Raw genomic sequence first — 22,508 nt, forward strand, 5'->3', positions numbered from 1 at the left:
TCTACCATCTGCTGCTTCAGTGTTTCTACCACATCTCACAACCGATAATGCTCATTCTGCTCTAATCGGTTAACATAGAACACCCCCTCTGAGGATTCTAGTGTGAGCAGGGGAGCCGCCACCTGGTACCACCATAGCTTCTTTGGTCCTTCGTACCCGCCCTTCACATCGTTCGCTGCAGCTTGTGTTGCAATTTTGCAAGACCCTGGCTATTGTCCACAAGATCCCAATCTTCGAGAGACATCAGAGATGACTTATTAATTTCATTTCTAGTTGTGGCCATCATCTGTTCATCCTTTCATTGTTCTGTTGTAGTGTACCGACCTGCCCCTGAGCGAGGCGACGGCCTTCGGACCAATTCTGCTTCGTGTTCCCTCTTTTCCGGTACATCTCCTACTGGTGATGCTGCAGCCTGCGGGATGCCCGCAATTGTCACCCGCATACTCCTTAGAGAGTCCTGCCTCTCTATCGGCCAAATTACTACCTTCAGGCGCATACCTTGTGAATAGATAATGAACAGCTCCATCTGTGTTTCCGAAACATAGGCCACCGAGTGGACTCCCCTTGGTACCTTATAAGTCATGGGAAATTCAAATGCAATTATTTCCGCTCGTTCCCATTCATGTAACATTCCCGTGTGGAATCTGTAGCCATTCGCTTCATATCTGACTCGTACTCTTTCTCTTAATTGCCTGCTGCCCGCTCCCTTTTGCCGTGATGCAACCATCTTGTCATAGCTAATAGTCATCATTCCTTTTATCACTACGTCCGCATGAGCCTTCTCGTGCAATCGCAACCCTTGCGTATGGTCAAATGTACGTGCACCATAGTACTCGCTCATCTGTCCCCTAGGCTGCTTTATCGTCCCCCGCTCTCTTGCGACTGGGTGGAGTGGTGAGACTATCTTCTGTACGGCTATTCAGGCGGTCGGCTCGCCTGTGTAGAGCTTAAGGTGACTGCCATTCACCCTTCTAGGGAAGGGGTCTCCATTGAGTTTAGCTAGTTGAACTGTGCCCCCATCGGTGACTTCTTTGATGACATAAGGTCCCAACCAGTGCATGTGGAGCTTTCCTGGGAATTTTTCGAACTTACTATCATAAAGCAATACTAGATCGTTCTCTTTGAAGGTGCGCACCTTGATATGGCGATCGTGCCATGTTTTCTCACGCTGTTTCTGTACCTGCTGATGGAATCCAGCCAAAAAATCGTTCCTCCTCCAATTCTTCTAGCTGTACGAGCTGCTCTTCTAGGGCCCCGCGGTCTACCATACCTGTGATCGCTGTGATCTGTAGACTAGGAATAATATATTCCATAGGCATAACAACCTCCTTGCCATAAAATAACCGAAACGGTTTCTGGCTTGTCAGCTTCTTGCATGTAGTTCTGTATGCCCATAGCACAGCAGGAATGTGCAATTCCTAGTCATTTCATTGCGCATTGTAGGCCTTTGTTAGCGCAGTCTCCAGAATTTTGTTGAATGCCTCCATGGTCCCATTCACTTGTAGATGGTAGGGTGTGCTCTGTTGGTGATAGATTTGGAATTCCTCAGTGAGTGTGTTGATCGTTTCATTCAAAAAATGTGTTCCCCTATCACTCATGAGAATTTTGGGGCAGCTGAACCTGGTCAGTACGTTCTTGAACAAGAATTTTGCTGCTGTCGCAGCCGTGCAATCTTTAACTAGCTGTGCCTCGGCCCATCGGGTCAAATATTCAGTCGCCATGATGATATAGCGCGTGCCTGTCTTTCCTCATGGTTCGATAGGTCCAACGAAGTCGATCGCCCATTTCTCAAATGGCTGTAGCGTTATCTGTGGCTGAAGTGGCATTTCATCCCTTCGCGACAGTTTGCCCGTCTATTGACATGCATCACAGGCTCGACAGTATGCTTTCGAATCTTGATGTAGACTAGGCCACCATAATCCGGCACGGAGAATCTTCTGGGTTGTGGCTTAGCCTGCATAATGTCTGCCACCAAGCCCTCCATGTGCTTCAGCCAGGATCTATTCACGCTTGAATTCTGGTACATATCGTCGCAATATTTCGTCATTTCCCATCTTGTAAAGGGGACCTGCAATTATGGTAAAATCTGCTGCGCGTATTATTGATTCCTTCTTTTACTGGACAGAATACCCTTGCGGCATAGTGCACGTAGTTAAAAAGTGGATAATATCTTCAAAGTGGCCATCTGCAATGTGCACAACATATATTTGGGCGTCTGGGAGTCCCTCTTCTAGATTTGTTGGTTCTTTGCCGTCTTAATTCGGGACAGATGATCTGGATCGGCATTCAGGTGTCCCGGCTTTATAACAACCTCAAAATCATACTCTTGAAATAACAGCAACCATCGACAAATGCGCCCCCCAACATGGGCTTATTCACTAGGTACTTGAGCGTAGAGTGATCCGTGTACATCTTAAAATGTCCTCCGAGCAGATAGTGACGGAACTTTTGGAGCACGTATACCATCGCTAATCCCTCTCGCTCAGTAGTGGAATAATTATTCTTTGCTTTGGACAACCTTCGACTTGCGAATGCAATCGGATGGTCTAGTCCCTCCACTCTTGACCACTCCCAGTGTGATACATGATGCATCCACATGCACATGAAACTTGACGTCCCATTTTGGAAAGACCAATATAGGGGTTGAAGCCATTTCTCCTTAAGCATCTCTAGGCTTCTGTTGCACTCCTCGTTCCAACAATAAGTAGCATCCTTTTTCAGCAATTTCTCCATCGGAGCCGTAATCTGGGCATAGCTTTTCATGAACTTGTGATAGAAGCCCATGTGTCCCAACGTAGCACATAGCTAATTTACACTGCGCGGTGCTTGCAGATTCAATATGACAACGATCTTTGCCAGATCCACCATTAGTCCTTGCTTACAAACCACATGGCCCAGCAAGTTCTCGAAAGGGATGAGGAAAGTACATTTTTTTAAGTTGAACACAATCTGGTGTCGTTGGCAAGTATCCAGCATCAATACGATCCAGTCATCCAGGCCAAATACGATCTAGTCATCCAGGTAGAATTCTAAGTATTTGTGGATAAATTCCTTGAATGCGGCTACCACAATACGGGAAAATATCGCTGGCACATTCTTCAATCCAAAGGACATTACCATATACTGAAAACATCCCCATTCGGTAGCAAACATTGTCTTTCTCCAATCCTCTGGCGTGATCTTGATCTGATGGTACCCGGAGAACCCGTCTATGAAGGGGTATGCTTCCTGCCCGCCCACATTTTTGAGTAACTCGTCTGTAAAGGGTGTTGGAAACAAATCATTAACACAAGCATCATTGAGCTTTTGCAAATCCATGCAGATGTGGATCTCCCCCTTCTGTTTCTTCTCTTGTACAACCATAGGGCTAAGCTAATCGGACTCCTCAACTGGTTCAATAATTCCTGCTATCAACATCTTATCCAATTCTTCGTGGACCTTCGCTTTGTATTTTGGATTCAATCAATAGGGTCACTACTTCACTGGCTTTGCATCTAGCTTCAAGGTTATCTTCATCATCCCTAGGTCTCCTAGAATCCCTTTCAGCTCCATCATTTTTGTAGGGAATAGATCACGGTATTCTCGGAGCAGCTCGACAACCTTTTCCACCGTGGCATTGTCCTAGTAGTCCCCAAGCGTAGCATACTTTGGTTCTTCCTCTGTTCCGATATTCACTTACTTTGTTTTCAGCGGTGTCGTGATATAGGGATATTCTATCTCAGGGCCGCACACCTCATGACTCCCTTTGGTTTCTGGTATATTGATGTTACGCAGGTCATCCTCATCATCTTCTGCTTGTACATTGTAACATGCTAAGGCCTGGCTCAACTGTCGTGACCAGTCTGATGGCACGACTTCTTCTGGCTCCGGTGGTGTTCTGAATATGGTGGCCTTTACTAGCTATAATGCGTCATCCACAGTATCCATCCATTGGTCTTCAAAGAGAAATGTCGACAAAAACCCTTCACGCAGAATATCCCACTCGCCAGTGCCATGCCGGAGCTCTGTTTCCGTATACCAGTTCCTTGGAATGACATCCAAGGTATGATAAAATAAGTGCACCCATTCTGGTTGAGGCTCCGTACCATAAGCTTTGGTCCATTTTCTTAGATGTATGTGCGGATTCTCCCGTCCATCATATTTCTCCGCTATTCATAGCTCGGGCTTCCCAAATCTTATCTGCATCATGCGCTTGTAGCTTCGCCAATCTTCGAAGGTTCCTTCATGGGTATCCCACCATTGCGCTGGTGTCACACGCAATGGCCATTTGAGTGCATCGAACCATTGGTACTCTGGTACCGCACTTTCAAATTTAACTAGGAAATCCTCTACTACTGTTAACCTGTCATACATCGGCAGTTCGCGGTTCTGAACTTTAATGCAATATAGGGATTTCGTCATCATATTACAGTGCAACGTGGTAGCCTTGCTCGCCCTGTTGTGCCATCACTCATCTTCCTCATCTAAATCACTGGCATAGCCCTGTGAGAATCTCCACTCCTCCTGTGCAGCAATTTTGTAGATACTATCCAATACATTGCCCCTCTCTTCGCTACGTGCTGGTTCTGTGTAGCGTGGTCCATCTGTTGGATCCAGATGACTTATAGAAACTTCTTCTCAAATATCATCTTCCTCTATTTGAGGTTAATGACCCCATTCACATCAATGGCCCAGTCTATCCCTAGCAACGCAGGGTACGGACTAGTTTCGTCCTTGATTTCAATAACTTCGAAATCCATTCGGGTACTTACGCAATCAATATCTACTGTAATGCCATGCAACCGTCCCATAGGAAACATATTCTACTGGTTGGCCATCCGCAATTGGATAGGAGACCATTGTAGTGTAGGCTTACCCATGCGCTCCCAAGTCTGTTTAGGCAATACGTTTGCATCGGTTTCTGGTATATTGATGTTACGCAGGTCATCCTCATCATCTTCCGCTTGTACATTATAACATGCTAAGGCCTGGCTCAATTGTCGTGACCAGTCTAATGGCACGAATTCTTCTGGCTCCGGTGGTGTTCTGAATATGGTGGCCTTTACTAGCTATAATGCATCATCCACAGTATCCATCCATTAGTCTTCAAATAGAAATGCCGACAAAAACCCTTCACACAGAATATCCTACTCGCCAGTGCCATGCCGGAGCTCTGTTTCCGTATACCAGTTCCTTGGAATGATATCCAAGGTATGATAAAATAAGTGCACCCATTTTGGTTGAGGCTCTGTACCATAAGCTTTGGTCCATTTTCTTAGATGTATGTGCGGATTCTCCCGTCCATCATATTTCTCCGCTATTCATAGCTCGGGCTTCCCAAATCTTATCTGCATCAGGCGCCTGTAGCTTCACCAATCTTCGAAGGTTCCTTCATGGTTATCCCACCATTGCGCTGGTGTCACACGCAATGGCCATTTGATTGCATCGAACCATTGGTACTCTGGTACCGCACTTTCAAATTTAACTAGGAAATCCTCTACTACTTTCAGCCTGTCATACATCGGCAGTTCGCGGTTCTGAACTTTAACGCAATATAGGGATTTCGTCATCATATTACAGTGCAACGTGGTAGCCTTGCTCGCCCTGTTGTGCCATCACTCATCTTCCTCATCTAAATCACTGGCATAGCCTTGCGAGAATCTCCACTCCTCCTGTGCAGCAATTTTGTAGATACTATCCAATACATTGTCCCTCTCTTCGCTACGTGCTGGTTCTGTGTAGCGTGGTCCATCTGTTGGATCCAGATAACTCGGAGAAACTTCTTCTCAAATATCATCTTCCTCTATTTGAGGTTAATAACCCCATTCATATCAATGGCCTAGTCTATCCCTAGCAACGCAGGGTACAGACTAGTTTCGTCCATGATTTCAATAACTTCGAAATCCATTCGGGTACTTACGCCATCAATATCTACTGTAATGCCATGCAACCGTCCCATAGGAAAGATATTCTACTGGTTGGCCATCTGCAATTGGATAGGAGACCATTGTAGTGTAGGCTTACCCATGCGCTCCCAAGTCTGTTTAGGCAATACGTTTGCATCAGAACCTAGGTCCAGAATGACCTGATCCATCTCGTAGTCGCCAATCTGCGTTGTTAGTCACATTTCCTGACCCATCTGCGATGTGTGTCTTCCTATTTTCACGACTGTGCGAGGTTCACCCCAACCTGCGCATTTATTAATTATTTCCTGTAACCCTCTAACTGCCCGATTGTCGCGAAGCAGTTAGCTCAGGTGGATCCCTACTAGCTCAAGTAGAGACACCTATGAAGCTTTCCTTAGCTTCCATATTAGTCTCCCTATCAACTTCTCCTGTGGCTACGCCACGTCGCAATATCATGTTGACCATGGGTTTATTGTCGCGGGGTTCGGATCTCATCATCTGCACATTTTGCATTTTGTAGGAGGCGCTGCCTTCTTTTCGCAAATTTGTGCTATCAACACGGGGCAATCTAGCAGCTCATGATCAAATTGTTCACAATAAGGACATGATACTCGGGTTGGGTTGGTACAATCCCACGCGTAATGTCCTGGTCCTCCATAGTTGTAACAGATTAGCTGCTCGCGACCCCTTCTTGGTCCCATTCCACCCCGTCCTTGACCGCGTCCTGGGATCCCACCGCGCGTAAATGCAGCGGCTGGATACTGAACTCGCACCTCAGTTTGCATTCTGTAGGCCGGTGTCTGGTCCATCAACATTCTATAGCTACGACAATCTCTTTCTTCGTGACCCATCGATCTACAAAAGTTGCAAAAGAGCTGTTGGGGTGTCTGGTTGTATTTTGGCAATAGATGATAGTTATCCATGTTGTGCTTTCCTCCTACCTGACAGATTGCGCAGCAGAGCAGGGCGATCGCGCTCGGCCCTATCTATGCCTCTGGTCGCAATGATGTTGTTCCCCCTGTGACCACAAAATTCACCGAGACCGGACAACGATCTTTATTGTGTCCCTGGCCCCTGCACTTTATACACCTTACTTCCTCTTGGATTTCGGAATGCAGCGTCTGATCTTGCCTTAACTTCTGTATCTCCAAACACAAATTTTGGACCTATGCTTGGATTTGTTGAACTCCCAACCCTGGGTCCTGTACCGAGGTTTCGTGCAGTTGCATTGCTGCTTCCAGCACTTCTGCTTGGGTTGAGATCTTCTGTTGTGACAAAGCCAACTTCAGATATGGCGTTAATGATGCGATGAACCAAGCGCAGTGTTGTGCATCTGTCAGGGTCATGTTGGCCTCGCGAATGGTGCTTTTCAATCTCTGATCTAGATCCCATGGGGTCTCGCCAGGCATCATCATGATCTCTTTGAATCCTACGACCGACTGCGCTTTTGTCTTTGGCCGGCTAAACTCCTTTTTCAATTCAGTATGGATGTCCGCTATCCTTGCCATTGGGTTAATGCTTGAATACTTCATGTACCATGTTAGCGCTCGGTCCTGCAGTGCGTTGACTAAGATGGCTTTCTTGATGTTATCATCCATGACTTGCTGTGCGTTCCATACTGATGTTAGTACAAACCAAAATTGTTCTGGGTCTTCACCTCTGGCTCCCTTAAATACTGGTAACTGAATTGTGTTCGCCATCGTTACCCTTGATCTATTACCGTCCTTGATCCTCTTGAATTTTCAACATTCTTTCTCTATAGGGTCCCCGCGTCCCACACCTAAACACCCCTTAGGCAGATCCCGGTCCCGACAATAGAACCATTTGTTGGCTGCTATGGGCCTGACCTAGGTTTGGAAGAGTTATTTAGCCAAACAAATCCCGTAGCTACCGGCCCTTTTGGCAATAGCCTGCGGAGCGCGGATTGAGGTCTCACCCGAGGTAGCAGGGGAGGGTGTTGGAACCAAGTTTCTGCACCCTAGGGATGTCTTGGTGTGGTCATGGAGGTTTGCGCACTGGTTTACAGCTCCGCACTGTTCAATACTCGCACCGATCTAGAGTGATTATATTGTTCTTATTACTACGCTGTTATACTCTTATGATTCAGAGCTATTCAACAGGGCCTTTAAGCAAACATTTAACCAACATAATCGATTTGCGCACAAAATAAACCCAGATTCACATACACTTATCACATTTAGATTAACCAGATATAGAAAGGTAAACCACAAAGACAGATGAGTGATAACACACAATTTACAGAAGAAAACTTATCTTTATTATTATTCTCCACCAATACATCCAGATCTACCCTGCACACTCAGCTGTAGGGGTCCGTGCACACAGTTGCAGACTTTCTAGGCCTCTGCGCACACAGCTGCAGAGCCTCTACCTACTACCCAACCCTCGACTCGGACTTACAAACACTTTTAGACTATCTTCTTTAAGAACCCATTACATTTCATCCTCCAAAGAACTACCTTTCACTCATAGAGCCGTGCTCTATTTATAACCTTCCCCGGCCCGCGATCCCTGCGCAGGCCGACTCTATTTATCTTTCTTTACATTATTTTTGGGCAGACTACCCTTTGACTCGACCTATTATAATTCGCGCTCCGCACTTTCAGCGGAGTCTTTTCCCTAACCTTGCCCAAAATGTCTAGCTTTGCGCCCTCTAATCGTTGCGCGGGGCTTTCGCTACCCAACACAAACACTTGCTGCAAAGTCTTGTACATTATGTATGTACCAATATCAACTACAATTCTCATTTAACAAATGATTTAATAAAGCTAAATACCAACAATCAAAGGGTTTAAATGAGCATAGCAGTATGCATCATATCATGAAACATAAATCCCTAATTGGAATTTAATTCACAAGATTGAATAGATAAGCTTTGGCTGAACATTTAAATAAAAGCCCCAAAAATATTTTTGGATTTTGATACTATCCAACCAATTTATTTCAGTATTTTCTGGAATATTTACAAATGCATAATTTAAAGTAAATTAATAACAATTTCTATGTCATCGAGGAGGGAAATTTTACCTATACTTGAGTACTATACTGGAATGATAAACAAGGAATAAGCCAATCTACAGTTTTTTAATTTCTGATTGTAAAAAGATGTAAATTGCAATTTTTTCATAAGGAATCTTAGAAAGAGTTATCAAACACTCATTGGGAATAAAACAACACAATTCATAAAATAAAATAAAAAACACCTATGAAGTAATTAAAACCACGCACTGACATAAATGCCATAATTCCTTAAACATGAGCACTGAAAATGGTATTGAAAAAAGATGGCATTTCAAAATTGATTAAAAAAATTCAAGTATGCACTCTTCCCTGATTCTGGACCCTTTGCACCAATGCATAAAGGTCTATAAATGCAAAAATACAATTAAATAAAATAGGTCTTGGAACATGAATTTCAACAATTTTTTTGAAACTAAAGACTCATTTCTAAAATGTTTTATGTTCAATTGAAATATGGCAGGCAAGCAACAATTTTCTCCTCATCTTCAGAGTCTTCATAACTGATATTAAGTAGCAAGTCAGGTGCATATACTTCGACATAATATTCCCATTGTGAATATACATCGTATAATGGAGAGAAATAAATTGGAAAAATTTTATTAATGTTGATTTGACAACTTGAAATTAATCATCGTGTCTCTTTCTTCTTCCTCTGATATTTGATTTCAAACTTGGGAATAAGTCTAATTTCCTCAAAACGTAGTTTCATAAATTTTTGGAAACTTTGTTATGTCCAAACTGTAATGTTTCTTATTTCTACTTGGTTCTTGGCAACGATATCTTCTGTGGGAAGTTTTAATTCTCCCGGAACTCCTTCCTTTAATGACTTGCTACCAGATGGGTAAAATTATTGTATAAAGTCTACTCCTTTTTCCCAAATTGATAAAAATTGTTCATATGACATTTGTATACATGGTCTTATTTCTTTTTTCTCTCTCTCTCTACTTGGAACTTAGCGAAGAAAATATCAACCTTTTGTCTTTCTTAGAAACTCTTGGAATTTCAGTAGATTGAAATTCATTTTCCCAGTCAAGTATAGAGAGAAACTTCCTTTTAATTGATTTTCTTTCTTCTACCAATGAATCAATTATTTCAATTAAATTTTTAATTTCTTGCTAAACCATTGATATTTTATCCAACTTTTTATAGAAATTTACTGGATTCTTCCTTAAAATTAGACAAATTTGTAAAGATTGATCTTTGAAAATATTGCAACTCCGTGTTACCTGTTTATTATCATTCACTTTATATTTTCAATTTCCTGTTGAAAAGCTATGACAATAATGACATAATTATTTTCTGCTTCTTCTTTCCAGATGCGGATTTGATCTTCTTGTAATTTTCTTAATTGCTAAATCTCTTATTCACGTTTTGCATTTGCTTATTCCAATTATTTCTAAAAATCATTCTGCATGTTTTCTTTTTCTACAGTAAATCCTTAAATTAAATTAGTAGAATGTCACTGCCAGTTTTCTTCAGTGAAAATTCATTTTTCTTTAAATTTTCCTCCAAAACTTTAATTTTCTGTAAACTGTCATCATATGAAGCTACAAGCTCATTCAAATGATACTTATTCTAATTGACAAAATCTCCTAAAAATTGGGAAGATTCTTGATCTTTTTCTTTTACGTCTCTGTGGGCTTTCCAGTTGAATTCAGATACAGTTTCTAGAGTATCATGTTTTCTTTTATTTTTTCTTCAGACAACTAATTTTTTCTTACTATTAAAATAATAATATGTCAAAGATGAAATTTTGGTGGGTAGTGATTGGAGCTGAAAACGGGGAGGAGGTTCAGCGGACTAGCTCGCTAGGGTTTCTGAATCCTCTGTAACGACAGACCTCACCAGAGTTTTGCAGACCTGCCAGATACGACAGCATCGCGCTATTTCAAATCCTTCAAAGCAGTTTAAGGAACTATGAATCCCCCTTGGGGGGAGGACGAAGCGCCTCCCCCAATGAACGATGAAGAGAGGAAGAAGAACAAGGAAAGTGAACAACCAGAGGTTCAGAATGGGGATCGCACGGATCTGAACCCGCAGATGGAAAAAAAGGGTGACAAAGAACAACCTAGAGTAAGCTCGACCACATGCAAACCAGTGGCAGCAGAACGACCGAAAGTAGAATTTCCCAGCCATCGGATCAATGCACAAATACAATATATGAGGGATCATGCGCTAATAGGCAAGTTCATAGGAATATGGCTGACTGAGAAGGTGTTGCGGGGTTGGATAGCAGTGAAATAGAGCCCAAAAGGACACATTACCTTGCAGCTAAGGCCTAAAGGATTCTTTACAACCATTTTTAACTGCTTGGAGGATAGGAACAGGGTATTGGATGGACGTCCATATTTCTTCAATGCCACTGGTCTGTATCTCAGAGGATGGGTAGAGCGCTTCAACCCTGACAAAGAGGACCTCAGATGGGCTCCGGTTTGGATTCAGCTCTATTCGCTTCTTGTGGAGTATTGGGAGGAAATCTCTTTACAAGAAATTGGCAATGTTCTGGGAGAATTTATCAAAGTAGCAGAGGAAACAAAGATCAAAAGATACACCTCTTATGCAAGAATCCGCGTGTACATGAATCTCAACAAGGCGCTCCCGGATGTGGTAAGTTTATTCCACGATGATAATGAATGGATTCAACTGATTAACTATGAACATGTGCCGTTTAGATGTAGGAGATGTCATGCCCTAGGCCACTTATTCGGGGATTGTCCTTTAACTCAAAAACCCTCACCCCCAGGCGCTTCTGATAAGCTTAAATCTGATGGCTTCACCAAAGTACCCAACCGCAGAAGAAACCACAAGAAAGCAGCTCCAAATCCTAGGAAGCCTCAAGCTAGCTCTTCCAAGCCTTCAACAAGCAATAGCTTTGAAGCATTAGCCTGTGAACCTAATCTCAATCCTGAAAATCTAGATCCCTCAGAGAGGGAAGCAAAGAAGGACAAACAAATAGCGCACACAGATTCCAAGTTGATTCCAGAAGTTCCGATGCTCAAAGATACCTTCTCAGCTAAGCTTAAAGCCCCAGAATGGTATATTCAAGGAATGGAAGTAGACAATACAAAATCTGCTTCAAGAACAACAACAGACATCAATGAAGATAAAAATGACTCTCAGCTCATGGAGGAGGATCCAAAAAACATAGACATAGGGGAGCTAGACATTCAAAGCCTCGAGCAGGCATGTAGAACAAAATTTTTTGACAAAATTCCAGATCAACAAGTAGAGGATCTGGAGGAGATATTATCCAGGACACAAAGGCAAAAATCTCTAGGTATTCAGACTGGCAGCCGTTGGGATGGAAGAGTTATCACCAAAGACATCAAAAAACGTGGAAGAAAAACAGATCTTCAATGCACAATCAGAATAGGAGAAATGTTAGTGGAGTTAGGCAGGTACTCCAAGCTAACAAAGTATTATGACTCCCTCCAAAACTCTTCCCAATGAAGTTAATATCATGGAATATTAGAGGGCTTAATAGCCCAGGGAAAGGGAGACTACTCAAAAAAATGATAATGCAAGAAAAACCACAAATTCTATTCTTGCAAGAAACAAAATGTAATTCAAGTGCTTTAGAAAGGATTGCAGCAAAAGCATGGCCAGGGGGTCACAATGTAGCTATAGATGCAAATGGAGCGTCTGGAGGTCTAGCAGTCTTATGGGACGCTCATTCTATTATGCTCAACAACATTCATGCTAACAAGAATTTCATCCAAGCAATATTTCACATCATAGGGACCAACACATATGGGCATCTTACCAATGTGTATTTCCCCCAGGAGACCATGCACAAGATAGAAATCCTGAATACCCTCTCGGTAATCAACTCGGCTAGAGCGCACCCTTTGTGGATTGCTGGAGGTGATTTCAACATGATTACCAGGCTGGAAGAAAAGAGGGGAGGCAGGAACAGTGGGAACAAGGATGGGATTCACCTAAAGGACTTCATTCAGAATAATTGGCTTATTGACATGCCTTTCAACAACGGACTTTTTACCTGGAATAACAAAAGAGCGGGGCTGCAGCAGGTTTCTTCTCGTCTGGATAGATTCTTATTATCAGACAATGCTATTCACTTAGGGGGAGATTTTGCTGCTTCCATCCTATCGATCTCGGGATCGGATCATTGGCCAATCTCACTTCAATGGACTCGTCCGAGAAACACCATCCGAAGACCTTTTCGATTTGAAGCTTTCTGGATGTCCCATCCGGACTTCAACAACTTAATCAATACATAATGGAACAATTTCACCCCTCCAGAAGGAACCAAGATGTTTCAGTTTCAACAGAAGCTCAAGCATCTCAAGGGTAAGATCAAACGTTGGAATCATACTTCTTTTGGCAATATTTTTTAGGCACAGAATGCTCTCGATCAAGATATGAAATGCCTGCAGCAGAGGATCATAAATGAAGGCTGATTAGAAGACTTGTTAGAACAGGAAAAAATTCTTGAGTCACAAATCTTAGAAAGGGCAAAACAAGAAGAAACGCTATGGAGGCAAAAATCAAGGATAAAATGGCTTAAGGATGGAGAAAAAAGCACAAAATTTTTTCATAGTACCACCATCCAACGCAAAATGAACAATAACATAACTCACATACAAAATGAGCAAGGGGATAAAATGGAAACCCATGAAGAAATCGAAAGCGCATTTGTAACCCATTTCAAGCAGGTGCATCAAGAACCACATATTAACATATCGATTTCCATAGAAAAAATCACAAGGAATATTCCGAAATTAATTACAGAGGAGCACAACCAACTTCTTCTCAAACCTATCGATTTGCAGGAGGTTGAGGCGGAAGTATGTCAATTGAAAGTTGGGAAAGCACTTGGTCCGGATGGGTTCACCTCGAACTTTTTTCACAACTTCTGGGATTTGATCAAAATGGAAATTTGGCAGGTCGTCGAGGAATCAAGATCATTGAGATGGATGTTTCCTAGAATGAATGCCACATTCATCGCCCTCATTCCCAAGGAAGCTCAGCCCAACACTCTTGACAAATACAAGCCTATTGCCCTATGCAACATTATTTACAAGATTGTATCCAAAATCATAGCCTCCAGACTCAAACTGTTGCTCCCGCTCATAATCTCACATAAGCAATCTGGATATGTCAAAGGGAGACAGATTACGGACGGTATTATCCTCACTCATGAAATAATCCATTCCTTACAACAACTCAAAAAGCCAGGTATGCTCCTTAAAATTGATCTTTCAAAGGCCTTTGATAGCTTAAGTTGGTTGTACATTAAAAAAACCCTTACTGCTTTTGGTTTTGCTCCCCCTTGGATTAGATGGGTTATGAGTTTATTATCCTCCTCCTTTTTTTCTGTTCTAATCAATGGTATCCCTCCTTCTCCTTTTCAACCTTCTCAGGGAATTAGACAGGGAGACCCTCTTTCTCCCTTCCTGTTCGTTATAATGGCGGAAGGATTGGGCCGAAGAATTAAAAAAGCTCAGCACTCTCAGCTTCTTAGAGGTCTACCTTTTCATAACTCATCAGCCTTTACTCACCAGCAATTTGTTGACGACAACATGCTTTTGGTCATCCCTCGGTTTAGGGAGCTCGTCAACTAAAGTCTTTACTTTTGGACTTCTCGGATGCCTCTGGAGCCACTATCAATAATTCAAAATCCCAAGTTTTCTTTTTCAATACGCCTATGAGTACTCAATCTGCTATAGCCCACATTCTAGGATTTTCTATTGCTTCTCTCCCATCCAAATATCTTGGAGCTCCTCTAATAGCCTCAGCCCTGAAACATTCATCCTGGAAAATCCTCTTAGAAAAGCTGGAGAATCGCCTTTCCCTATGGACCCACCGAACCCTTAATATGGTGAGTCAACTAGTTCTCATCAAAGCCGTTCTTCATTCCATGCCGCTCTACCTGTTCTCTATCCTGGCGGCTCCCAAATGGGTTCTAAAAGAAATCAAGCATCTTCAAAGATCCTTCTTATGGGGTAGGTCAGGTCAAATTCGTAAACGGGCTCTGGTTAAATGGGACACAGTTTGCCTTCCTAAGAGCGCCGGAGGCACTGGTTTGAGGGACCCCTCTCACAGTAATGAGGTCATGGGGGCTCGTATTTGGTGGAAATGGCTTACTATGCCATCCACCCCCTGGGCCTCTCTATGGACAACAAAATATGCAAACAATCGCCCCATAGAAGAATTAATAAGAATATCAAATGTCAGCATGGGATCTTTAATTTGGAACTCGGCCAAGTAGCATCGGAACTTAATTCAACAGCACAGTTTCTGGGAAGTTAAGGATGGCTATGCTGCAAGGTTTTGGGAAGATTCTTGGAAGCAGTTGCCAAAATTACAGGACCTTCTTCATCCTTCACAAATAGCAGAATAGGACCTATAGGACCACAACAAGGTAAAAAATTTCTGGAAACCATCTCCCACTCAAGACTAAAGGCAATGGTTAAACGCTGATCAGATCTTAAGAAATGGAACAGAACAAGCTCAAAAAAGTCTTGACACAGAGTTAATGAGGAGAAAAATTTAGTGTTCGGAGGAAAAATAGACGGGGATATGGAGAAAAAGACACCTTCTCTACAAAGGAAGCTTATAATATCATTATCAAGGAGCATATGGTCGAAGACAATCTCTGGAGTAAAGTTTGGGACCCTACCAACTGGCTGAAAGTCTCAACCTTTCTTTGGCTCTTATGTCACAACAGGATTCTCACCTGGGATAATCTCCGGAAAAGGAACTATCACGGGCCCTCAATATGCCCAAATTGCAGACAAGAGGAGGAATTAATAAAGCATCTTATGCAATCTTGCACTACAGTGCGTAAACTCTGGGAAAATGTCAGCTTTCACTGTCAAAAGGAAGGAAGAATACATGAAGATGTCATAGCCATGGTACATAGCTGGGATCTGAAACCTTTTCAAAGCAAGATCTTAAATTTCCTTTGGAAGCTCATTCCGGGCTTCCTCATGTGGACTATTTGGAAGGAGAGAAATGGAAGAATATTCAAGGATCAATCTACCCCTATGGAGAACCTCTGGAGAATCATCTGTCAAAATATCAAAGAATCCATATCTCTTCATACCTGGCATCAGGAGGATCTTCCTTCTCTTCCCCAAGAACAAAACATCTGGGCTAATTGGAACCTTCAATGGAACCAAGCTCATATGGCCAAAGGAACCAATCCTCAGATAGGTCGTTCACTTGAAAAGTGGATTCTCCCACCCAAGAACATGGTCCAGCTAAACTTTGATGGCGCCTCGAAAGGAAATCCCGGAAATTCGGGCTTTGTAGGGATTTTCAGAGACTGGAAGGGAACTCCTCTGCTAACCTTCTTAGGATCAAAAGGATGGGACACCAATAACTCGGCGGAATTGGAAGGCCTATGGCAAGGGCTCATTCTAGCTCAAATTCAGGGATTCTTTCCACTGGTCATCGAAGGCGACTCTCAGATCATCATAAATATGGTCACCAAAATCTTGCAAGGCACTCCCTCAAGCAAAGTTAGCAGTAGTTGGATAATGGCGAAGAGGTTGGAGCTCATCGAAATCTGGCTCACCAATCACAGGGCAATCACTCTTAAACATATCAGATGGGAAGGAAACAAAGTGGTGGACCTTCTAGCTAACATTGGAGTGGAATGTGGGGTGATTCTTCACACAGGTTCTATCTCCGGACTAGCCACTGGAACCCAATTTCTGGACTTTCAAAATACTGTGAAGAAGGAAATGAAGCAGGAAGGAGAAGAGCACCCGGATGCGGGTGAATCAATTCAAAGTTAATGATATTATTAATGGAAGCCGACATTTTGTCCTGTCAAATGCAGATGAGCACCCATATCCAGGATGGTGTCAGGCACAAGCAGGCTCACCCTACGCGAACTCAAGTCCGCTTGAAGGATGAATTAATGGCTCACATCAGTAGATTCAAGGTTCAGGCGATATTAATTATGGAGTCTTTAGCCTTTCTCCTCACATTTTGTTCTCTGGTTCTGGCAATTGAAATCCAGTGCTATTTCTCCCCTGGTTTTCTCTGTTATGGGATTATAGTTTGCTCTCTCCCCTGCAGGCTATATCGTCCCAATACTACCATTTGGTCAGCTAACCTCTTCTCTTGCAATCGAGCGATGGTCAGGCATAGAATGAGGAGCCGTAATGGCAGAAGTTGTGGTAGTCGCAGGCGTTCTCAGCCCGCTCAAGCTGCTAATAAGTCCAATTCCCCTACCTTTCAAGCTATGACGCCTCCGTCTAGCCCCTCCCGCAGACCATATCCATATCACGCCTTTCAGAATTATCATTTTAGGTTCCAAAGTAGCTTAATCAGGCCTATCATCTCTGCAAATATTTCCATTATCTTCTCGGAGGAGGAGTCTCTGCCTCTTGCTTCAGCTCACACTGTGGCGGAATCTTCTCAGGGAGGCTTCAGAATAGCGGGCAACCATGGTATTGAGCGGCAGCAGGAAGAGGATGGTCAGGCCAATACGCAGAGTGAATTGCAGGCAACAGACAAGGCTAAGGGGGTCGCTTTGTCTCCAGGTGGCAGCCCCCACGGGGCTTCGGCATCGATCGCTGTTGAAGGAAACTCAGGCAGCACTCTTCCGGCTTCGATTCCTCCAGGTGGTAGCGGGGATGGTGATGCAGCTAAGGACGAAGACTTCTGGTATGGCAACGAGTGTCCGGTGGTGGAGGAGCCACTGGACCAGGATGTGGTCATGTGACAACACCTGGCTCCCGTGGACATCTCCACTGATTTCTTTTTGACTCATATTTTCCAGTTCCTTGATTCTCTGGTTTTGTTGAGGCGGTCAGGCGGTTTGTCTCTCTGGTTTTGTCTATGTTCCATGCGGTTTGGCAGTTTGAGGTTCTTATGCTATTTTGGACAGACTCCCCAACCTTCGTTGCTGGTCAAGTTAACTTCACTGGGATTGATTCTCTTTTTGGGTCTTTTCCTAGTCTTCATGTTCCTATATCTGGTTTTATGAACTCCGTAACTGATCTTCCCAACCATGGGACAGTTCTGTAAGGCTGAAAGCATGCAGCTCTTCTCTTTCGAGGCTTCGTCCTCCTTGTAAATTTACTGTTACTCTCCTTTAATAGAATTAGTATTTACTGAGAAAAAAAAAATAATATGTCAAAGATGGAATAGTATCTATAGTTGTCTCTAATTTAGAAACTAGTTTAAACAAAAATGATTCCCAAGGAATCTTAGTACTAATAGGTGTTATTGATGCCTAAGGAGATACAATAGATATATTATCCACTCTAATATATGATTCCATTTTTTTCTCATTTTCCTTGGCACTAGTTTCAGTAGATACCTATTTTCCTTGTCCTCAGGTACTTCCATTTTTTATTTCTGCACTTTCTGGTTTCTCTTGCTCTCTTTTCTCAAGAAAATTAATGACAATAATTTCCTATTCACCTATTTATTCTTTTTCTGGAGTCTTTGCTCTTCCTTTAGTTTCTTGTTCCTCTTTCAGATTTTATATTGATGTGGATTCAACTTCTTCACCCATGACAACAAAACCTTCTAATTTTTCAATTTCTACTCATTTTCCCTTCTGAGAAACAATAGAAGACTCTAAAGTGAGTTCATTGAAATTAAATTGCAAAATTTCAATAGACTTTAACTCTTCGAATGAAATGTTGAGCTGTAGAGCCTTTTAATTTAGAAAATTTGCAGACAATTCCTTTCTAAATCATTGTAATTGTCGTCTTGATTCATTATGTAGGATTCTGCCTCTTTGGACAACTTGCTAAAAATCATCAATGCATGTAAAAATCACACCAAAAGGTGGTTCATGATGAATAAATTTTTTAATATAACTGACTTCTATATAATGATTGGTAATGCAAGCTTCATGATCATAGTCATAACAGGACAAAGTAAATAACCATATTTCCTCAAGGTCTTTGGCTTCTTTGATTATGTGCCCTTTGTCTCAGATATTAATGTCACCAAACTTTATTGGGAAATTGGGCTAAAGCTTCTTTTGCAACTTACTCAACTTCTTAGCTTGCCCATACAAAACATCTTGATTAACCACTTCTCTAAAAGAAAGTATTTCTGGAATATATCGAGGTAGAAGATGGGGACCAACTTTGTTGCCAAAAACTCTGATGTAGGAAAATAATTCTTCAACAAACCAAAGACCTATTGATTCTAGGCCTTCCTTCAAATTATCACTTATTCTAGGAGATATTGCTCCACATAGGACTTGATGCAAATGAATCGAAACATAGTGGCAAATATCATAAAGATGGTAGTTAAAATTAGACTCCCATAAAATAGGAGCATAATTTTGAATTGGTAGTTGTTGATCATATGGGTAATTCCATTTAATGAGGGGAAATGGGACCGAGGCAATAACAACATCTAACAAATAGGCATACATACAAAAATATAATTGTACCTAAGGGGAGATGACACTGACAACGTCACTAAATCAGTGATATTCTGTGACAACAAATCAGCTCAGTTTAGACGTTTCCCCTCATTCAAAATGCTATGGATTATTGGGATCCATTTAGTTTTAAAATGCTTAGGATATTGTTCCCCATATGATATTCTTAGCATTTTAATAATAAATCTAATAGACTTCTTAAAAATAGCTATTGGATAGTCCTTTTTTCCTTTGAGCTTGAAACATTCTTCTTCTTCTATCAATCATTCTTCAATTACTATATATAATTCTCGTGAGATTCCTTCATGACAATACTTTTAAATTTATGATAAAATTCACAACAAAGTGAGATTTGTGGAGCACTACGCTTATATATGGCTGATAACACTTCATATTTCTAGGAGGTTATCACTAGTTCTTGATGGTCAGATATTGTTCGGGCTTTAATATCAGCATGAGAGAGAATCCATGAAATCATGTCATAATAGGGAAAAATTCTGGCCCTAGTTGATACTTTATGTAACTCTATTACTTTGATTCTCTCAAACAATTTGTTCTTTGTTTCAATAGCTCTTTGGATTTTTAACCATTCCCTTTGCTCAAAGTATTTAAATTTCTCCTGCTAGGTCATCATACCTTTTTTTGTGTCTTTTAGGTTGGATCTGACATGAGTAATGCGTTGAGGTTGACTTCTTCTACTGGTCCAACATCCATGTTCCTTCTATTTCTTAACCTGCCCCATTTGTTATTTTGCCACTGCATATTTTCTCTTTTTTCCCATTGTATTACATGCACACAGTAACAAATGATAGATAACTTTTTCTTATTTAAAATTTGAAATTGAATTCAATAATTTCTAAACTAAATATTGTTATGCTTACACAATTTTTTTTGATATTGTTGCTGTGCTTCCTTAATTCAACGGTTCTTATAACAAGACTTAAGAAACAAGCATGCAACTAGAACATCCTAAAATCTTAAGTTTGTAATTGGAGATTTTGTGTTTTTTTGGCATTTTAAGATCTGTAAACATTAAGAAATCATATATAAGTTTTGACAACTCAAAATTTGGAATTGAATTCAAGAATTTTCAAAATAATGACATTATTCTTACACAGAATTTGTTGAAATTGGTACCGTGTTGCCTGAATTCAGTTGTTCTTTGAACAAGAGTAAAACAACATGTAGGAAAAAGATTTTAAAGTCATAAATTTGACACTAGAGAGTTTCCTTTTTTGCTATTTTATACCTTGTAAATGTGAATATAACACATAATTTATGCTAATTTAAAATTTGAAATTGCACTCAGGAACATCTAAAAAAAATAAAATTATGCTTATAAAGATGCTTTTGAAATTGGTACTCACTATACTTCAAATTTTCTTCGAACAATATTCCAGAAAAGAGCATGCAAGCACAACAGCCTAAAATCTTAAAATCACGTTTAGAAAAATGCGAAAATTGCAAATGAATGTGTGCATTAATTCCCTGTAAACATGCCAACTGTTTTCCTTTTCGGGAATCGAAAAAAATAAAATAAAAAATTATTATTGATCTAACAAATAATATTTTGAAAGTGAAACATGAAATTTTGAAAATATTTATTAAAGAGCGCACTGCACACAAATCAACAAAAAACTAGTATTTTATTTGCATGATCAAACGGATTAGAGGTTGGGCAGTCGACTAGTTGATATTTTTTTTATTTTATGATTAATTTGTTATATCTCGATTATGACTATACCATAGTTAGCTATTCTTTTTATTGTAATGATCATATAGTCGAGAGGTCAGGCAGTTGGTAGTTTTCATTTTTTTTTATTCACTTATTGTATCACGACCCCAACTATACGATAGCCAAGAGATTTCATCAGGCCAATTAGTTCGAAGGTCACGCAATGCTGGGGTCCCGAGATCGCTCAAATTATTGATAATAAAATTCCTAGTAATCTCGACTTTCTAGTTGCATGGTAGGAAGGTCGCTTATTATAAAGTTTAATTTGTTTAACACATTTTTGTTTTTTGTTTTTAATTTTGTGATGCACAAAAGAAAAAAGACTCCTTCTAAACCTGATAACAGGAATGCAAATTATTGCATGGATTTTTAAATTATATCTTACGTATAAAAAAATTACAAAACATAGATCATGGAATGAGTATTAATTTTTTATTTTTTATTTTTTTTTATTTATTTATTTTTTATTTTGAATCACAAAGAATGGTAGTAGTAACACAATTTTTATTCCTCGTGTACAACTAATTTATGCTCATATTTTAACTACAATTCATAATGAAAAATGACTGACATATGCAATTATACCTTTAGTTCTTATGTGATATTTACTTAATATTAGCAATAAAGACTCAATTAGTAAATGTCTAAATAAATTTTTGGATTCTAGTTACTTGAAACCACCAGATCGAGGCTAGATTCAGTGATTTCTGAAAAATTGTTTACATGTGTCATAGTTAAAACTAATATATGTAGACTGTGTTTGATAACCACAAAGTAAATTGTTTAGGCAACTAAAAGGATATTATAGACTTGCTATACATAGAACTTTTCCTCCAACTAAAATACACAATTTTTTAGATTTTTTTCTGCCAAAGCAATCAAAGATATTTTTGCAACAAAAATGCTTTGAAGCCACTTGTATCACGTGTAGCGATATTGCAGTGAAAGTGATGAATAAGAACCATATCAAAATAGTAGGGACAAATGAGTAACAAACCTTATGGATTTTGAATCTCTAAACAAAGGAGAGTATACCTAAGATCATCACATATATCATAACTATCATGTTTTTCACTGCTTTCCTCTCCAGTGGCACACATTTCCGACTATCCTCCACAATGCATCACTGTAAAATCAGCAAGAGGAAAACTTTGAACACTGACCAAGTACATGAAAGGAAATAGCAGTGATAACATTTGTCTTTATTTGACTCTGAATCCTGAAAGAGGAGTAGGAGAATGGAATATTGTTCAATGATTGGAAGATATAGACTGTGTCCTTTATTAATAAAAATCTATTAATAAACACTATGATTAGGGTTACATAGAGATTCTCTATATGCCCAAGGATCCTTAGATTGACTTAATGTTAATCAATGTTTTTTTTTATCCATAGCTCACTCACGAAATAATATTTCTATACCTTTAATTAAATTACATGAGAAAATACAAAGAGAGAT

The 22,508-nt window shown here is 40.6% G+C and overlaps 2 protein-coding genes across 2 annotated transcripts; one reads left to right on the top strand and one right to left on the bottom strand.

The window, feature by feature from the left end:
- Positions 1-919: 919 nt before the first annotated feature.
- Positions 920-1,721, bottom strand: LOC149234667 (uncharacterized). The gene is made up of 3 exons (XM_089368335.1): positions 1,632-1,721; positions 1,266-1,418; positions 920-1,180 (listed from the first exon to the last, which is right to left on the bottom strand). Exons 1-3 carry the CDS (start codon positions 1,719-1,721, stop codon positions 920-922), a joined length of 504 nt encoding a protein of 167 aa, XP_089224461.1.
- A 9,123-nt stretch (positions 1,722-10,844) lies between these two features.
- LOC149234668 (uncharacterized) lies at positions 10,845-13,168 on the top strand. Its single transcript, XM_089368336.1, has 3 exons — positions 10,845-11,000; positions 11,199-12,325; positions 12,499-13,168. The coding sequence occupies exons 1-3, from the start codon at positions 10,845-10,847 to the stop codon at positions 13,166-13,168; spliced, it is 1,953 nt and encodes a 650-aa protein (XP_089224462.1).
- The last annotated feature ends 9,340 nt before the right edge of the window (positions 13,169-22,508 follow it).

Source organism: Pinus tabuliformis, chromosome 8 (genome assembly GCF_031772625.1).
Source record: "Pinus tabuliformis cultivar Carrire ecotype Pingquan chromosome 8, CPIR1, whole genome shotgun sequence".
Classification (NCBI taxonomy): domain Eukaryota; kingdom Viridiplantae; phylum Streptophyta; class Pinopsida; order Pinales; family Pinaceae; genus Pinus; species Pinus tabuliformis.

Excerpts from the sequence above, each read along its gene's own strand:
- LOC149234667 (XM_089368335.1), bottom strand. The coding sequence starts at position 1,721 with ATGGCGACTGAATATTTGACCCGATGGGCCGAGGCACAGCTAGTTAAA. Across the intron at positions 1,419-1,631 it reads CAAAATTCTTGTTCAAGAAC|GAATTGCACATTCCTGCTGT; the intron begins GTACTGACCAGG and ends TGAAATGACTAG. Across the intron at positions 1,181-1,265 it reads TCACAGCGATCACAGGTATG|GTACAGAAACAGCGTGAGAA; the intron begins GTAGACCGCGGG and ends TTCCATCAGCAG.
- LOC149234668 (XM_089368336.1), top strand. The coding sequence starts at position 10,845 with ATGAATCCCCCTTGGGGGGAGGACGAAGCGCCTCCCCCAATGAACGAT. Across the intron at positions 11,001-11,198 it reads GTGACAAAGAACAACCTAGA|CTAAGGCCTAAAGGATTCTT; the intron begins GTAAGCTCGACC and ends ATTACCTTGCAG. Across the intron at positions 12,326-12,498 it reads ATGTTAGTGGAGTTAGGCAG|TGCTTTAGAAAGGATTGCAG; the intron begins GTACTCCAAGCT and ends ATGTAATTCAAG.